Raw genomic sequence first — 3,572 nt, forward strand, 5'->3', positions numbered from 1 at the left:
GAAAATATGTAACTGCATCACCTATGACTAGACCTTGAAAAGACTTGACATCATAAAAAGTGATTTGATTTTATTAAAAAAATACTAGGTAAAATAGAATTAATTTAAAAATGAAATCTTTTTTACTAAAAGACAAAACACAAATTCACACATGGGTGATGTAACACTCATTGGGCCCAGAGATGATAAAGTTTAAAGAAACATATTGGATCACAATAACTCATAACTGAAAAATTGGCCCAGAAGATTCAGAACTTGCCATTGAGCCCATAGAATATTATTCAGGATGATGGTTCTTCATTTGCCAGAATTGTCTCATACCAACCTGAGAGACAAAAATTTTAACAAACACATTAGCAAGGCACAAATAATGAATCATAAATTAGAATCCCTAGATTTGTCCTAAGTTTACAAAATCTATCTTCAGCTAGAGGTTTAGTAAAAATATCAGCTAATTGATTCTCTGATTTCACAAATTGAATGCTAATATTCTCTTTTTGAACATGTTCTCTTATTGAGTGAAATCTCAGCTTGATATGTTTAGTTCTTGAGTGTAAAACTGGATTTTTGAAAATATTTATAGCACTCATATTGTCACACAGCAAAGAAATATTTTCAGCATATAATTTATAATCAGCAAGTTGAGTTTTCAACCAAAGAAGTTGAGAACAACAAGATGAGGAAGCAATATACTCAGCCACAGCAGTGGATAATGCCACTATAGACTACTTCTTACTAGACCAGACATTTAAGGACTTTTCAAGAAAATAGCAAATGCCTGATGTACTTCTTCTATCTGCTTTATCTCCGGCAAAGTCTGCATCACAATAACCAACTGCAGAAAACTTATTAGTTTTAGGATACCATAAACCAAAATTGGATGTGCTATGAACATATCTAATAATCCTTTTATCTGCAGAAAGATGTGATTCTTTCGGTTTTGATTGGAATCTTAAATACATTCCAACACTTTGCACAATATCAGGTGTAGAGGAAGTTAGGTACATAAGAGATTCGATCATTCCTCTATAATTAGTCTCATCAACATCTTTCTCAATTTCACCCTTTTCTATCTTTGAGTTAGGGTGCATGGGTGTTTCCATGGGTTTGGCATTTTTCATACCAAATTTCTTAACTAATTCCTTGGTATACTTCTCTTGATGAATACAAATTCCATTTTTAGATTTCTTTATTTGAAGCCCAAGGAAGAAATTAAATTCACCCATCATACTCATGTCAAATTCACTTGTCATGAGTTTTCCAAATTCAGTACAAAGGGTCTCATTGGCTGATCCAAAAATAAATTTAGACCAAAATAAAAGAATCATTAGAATTTTTCAATAAATAGAGTAGTATCTGTGGTATCTCTTTGAAATCTATTTTTCAAGAGAAAAGAACTAAGTCTTTCATACCAAGACCTAGGTGCTTGCCTTAGTCCATAAAGAGCTTTTGAAAGTTTGAAAATATGACTAGAAAATTCCTTATTTTCAAAGCAAGGTGGCTGAGCCACATACACTTCTCTATCTATTACTCCATTCAGAAATGCACATTTCACATCCATTTGAAATAATTTAAAACCACAATAAGAAACATAAGCAAGAAGAAGTTTTATGGCTTCCATTCGGGCAATAGGGACAAAGGATTCATCAAAATCTATTCCTTCCTCTTGATCATATCCTTGTGCCACTAGTCTTGCTTTGTTTTTAGCTATGCTTCCGTCTTTACCCAATTTGTTCCTGAAAATCCACTTGGTGCCGGTCACTTTCTTTCCATTTGGCTTTGGAACAAGTGTCCAAACTTGATTCTTTTCAAATTTATTAAGCTCTTCCTATATAGCCTTTACCCATGAAGGGTCATCAAATGCTTCCTTGATGTTTTGTGGCTCCATTTGAGAGAGAAAAGCTAAGTTTGATTCTTCATTTACTTTTCTAGTGGAGGATCGAGCTTTTACACCTTGAGAGACGTCCCCAATGACAAATTCTTGTGGATAATTCTTTAAAAATCTCTAATCACGAGGTCTAGTGGACTTAGGAGTAGATTCGGTCACTGAGGGATCCATGGAATTGGTGTTCTCAGGAATTTTGCCTGTTTCTGGAGACGAAACAGAATTGTCTCCTGCAGAATCTCTTGCAGCAGCAATTTCAGATTTAGGTTGCCCATAAATTTCCTTTTCATGATTTTGGGCTTCTCCTGTGTTGCCTTGAACCCGATTTCCTATATCACAATCTTCCAATATACTTTGAACCAAGTTAGTGTCACAAAAGGTAACATGTATGGACTCCTCAATAATTCTAGCATCTTGATAATAAACTCTATAAGCTTTGCTAGTAGTGGAATATCCTACAAATAAACATTCATATGCCTTTGAATCAAATTTTCCTAAATTTTTTTTGTTATTTAGGACAAAACATTTGCATTCAAAGATATGTAAGTAATTTAAGTTTGGTAGGTGACCTTTCCAAAGTTCATAAGGAGTTTTCTTCAAAAAAATTTTATGGTTGTTCTATTCAAAATGTGGCAAGCCGTGTTAACAGCTTCAACCCAGAAGAATTTCGGAATATTACTTTCACAAAGTATAGTTCTTGTCATTTCTTGAATACTTCTGTTTCTTCTTTCAACAATACCATTTTGTTGTGGTGTTCTTGGATAAGAAAAATTGTGTGATATTCCAAATTCTTCACAAAAGGATTCAAATAATTGATTTTCGAATTCAGTTCCATGATCACTTCTCATTGAGCTAATCTTTAAATCCTTTTCATTTTGAATTTTCTTGCTAAAAGTTTCAAAAGACGAGAAGGCATCATTTTTGTGTGCAAGAAATAAAATCCATCCAAATCTTGTGTAGTCATCCACAACCACCAAACCATAATGTTTACCACCTAAGCTTTGAGTTCTTGTTGGACCAAATAAGTCAATATGTAGCAATTCAAGTGGTCTTTTAGTAGAAACATCTTCCTTTGATTTAAATGAATTCTTTGTTTATTTTCCCATTTGACAAGCACCACAAGTGATATCTTTGTGAAATTTTATCAAAGGAAGACCTCTTACTAATCCCTTCTTGACAAGCTTGTTTATTTGAAACATGCTAGTGCGGCCCAATCTTTTGTATCATAGTCACTTTTCAGATTCTTTGAAATTAAAACAAACTATATTTTGATTATTTAGTTCATCAAGAGTGAGACCATACACATTATCACAACGATTTGCTACGAATAGCACTTCATTGAATTTTTCACTCACCACTCGATATTCTAATCTTTTGAATATTATCAGGTAGTCTAAGTCACACAGCTGACTAATACTCAAAAGATTATGCCTCAAACCATCAACCAAAAAGACACTATCAATGAAAGTAAAATGATTGTTACCTACTTTTTTAACAGCTATAATTTTATCTTTTCCATCATCTCCAAATGTCACAAACCCTCCATCATACTTATTGAGTTTGATGAAGAAGGTTGACCTTCCAGTCATGTGCCTAGAACATCCACTATCTAAGTACCACATATCTTTCTTCTTCTTGGATGCTAGGCAAATTTGCACACAATCTCAAGTAATCTTAGGTATCCAAA

General features: G+C 33.4%; 1 protein-coding gene across 1 annotated transcript; it reads right to left on the reverse strand.

The window, feature by feature from the left end:
* Window positions 282-1,091, reverse strand: LOC107647302 (uncharacterized mitochondrial protein AtMg00810-like). Its single transcript, XM_016351389.1, has 2 exons — window positions 788-1,091; window positions 282-325 (listed from the first exon to the last, which is right to left on the reverse strand). The coding sequence occupies exons 1-2, from the start codon at window positions 1,089-1,091 to the stop codon at window positions 282-284; spliced, it is 348 nt and encodes a 115-aa protein (XP_016206875.1).

Source organism: Arachis ipaensis, chromosome B06, assembly GCF_000816755.2.
Source record: "Arachis ipaensis cultivar K30076 chromosome B06, Araip1.1, whole genome shotgun sequence".
Classification (NCBI taxonomy): domain Eukaryota; kingdom Viridiplantae; phylum Streptophyta; class Magnoliopsida; order Fabales; family Fabaceae; genus Arachis; species Arachis ipaensis.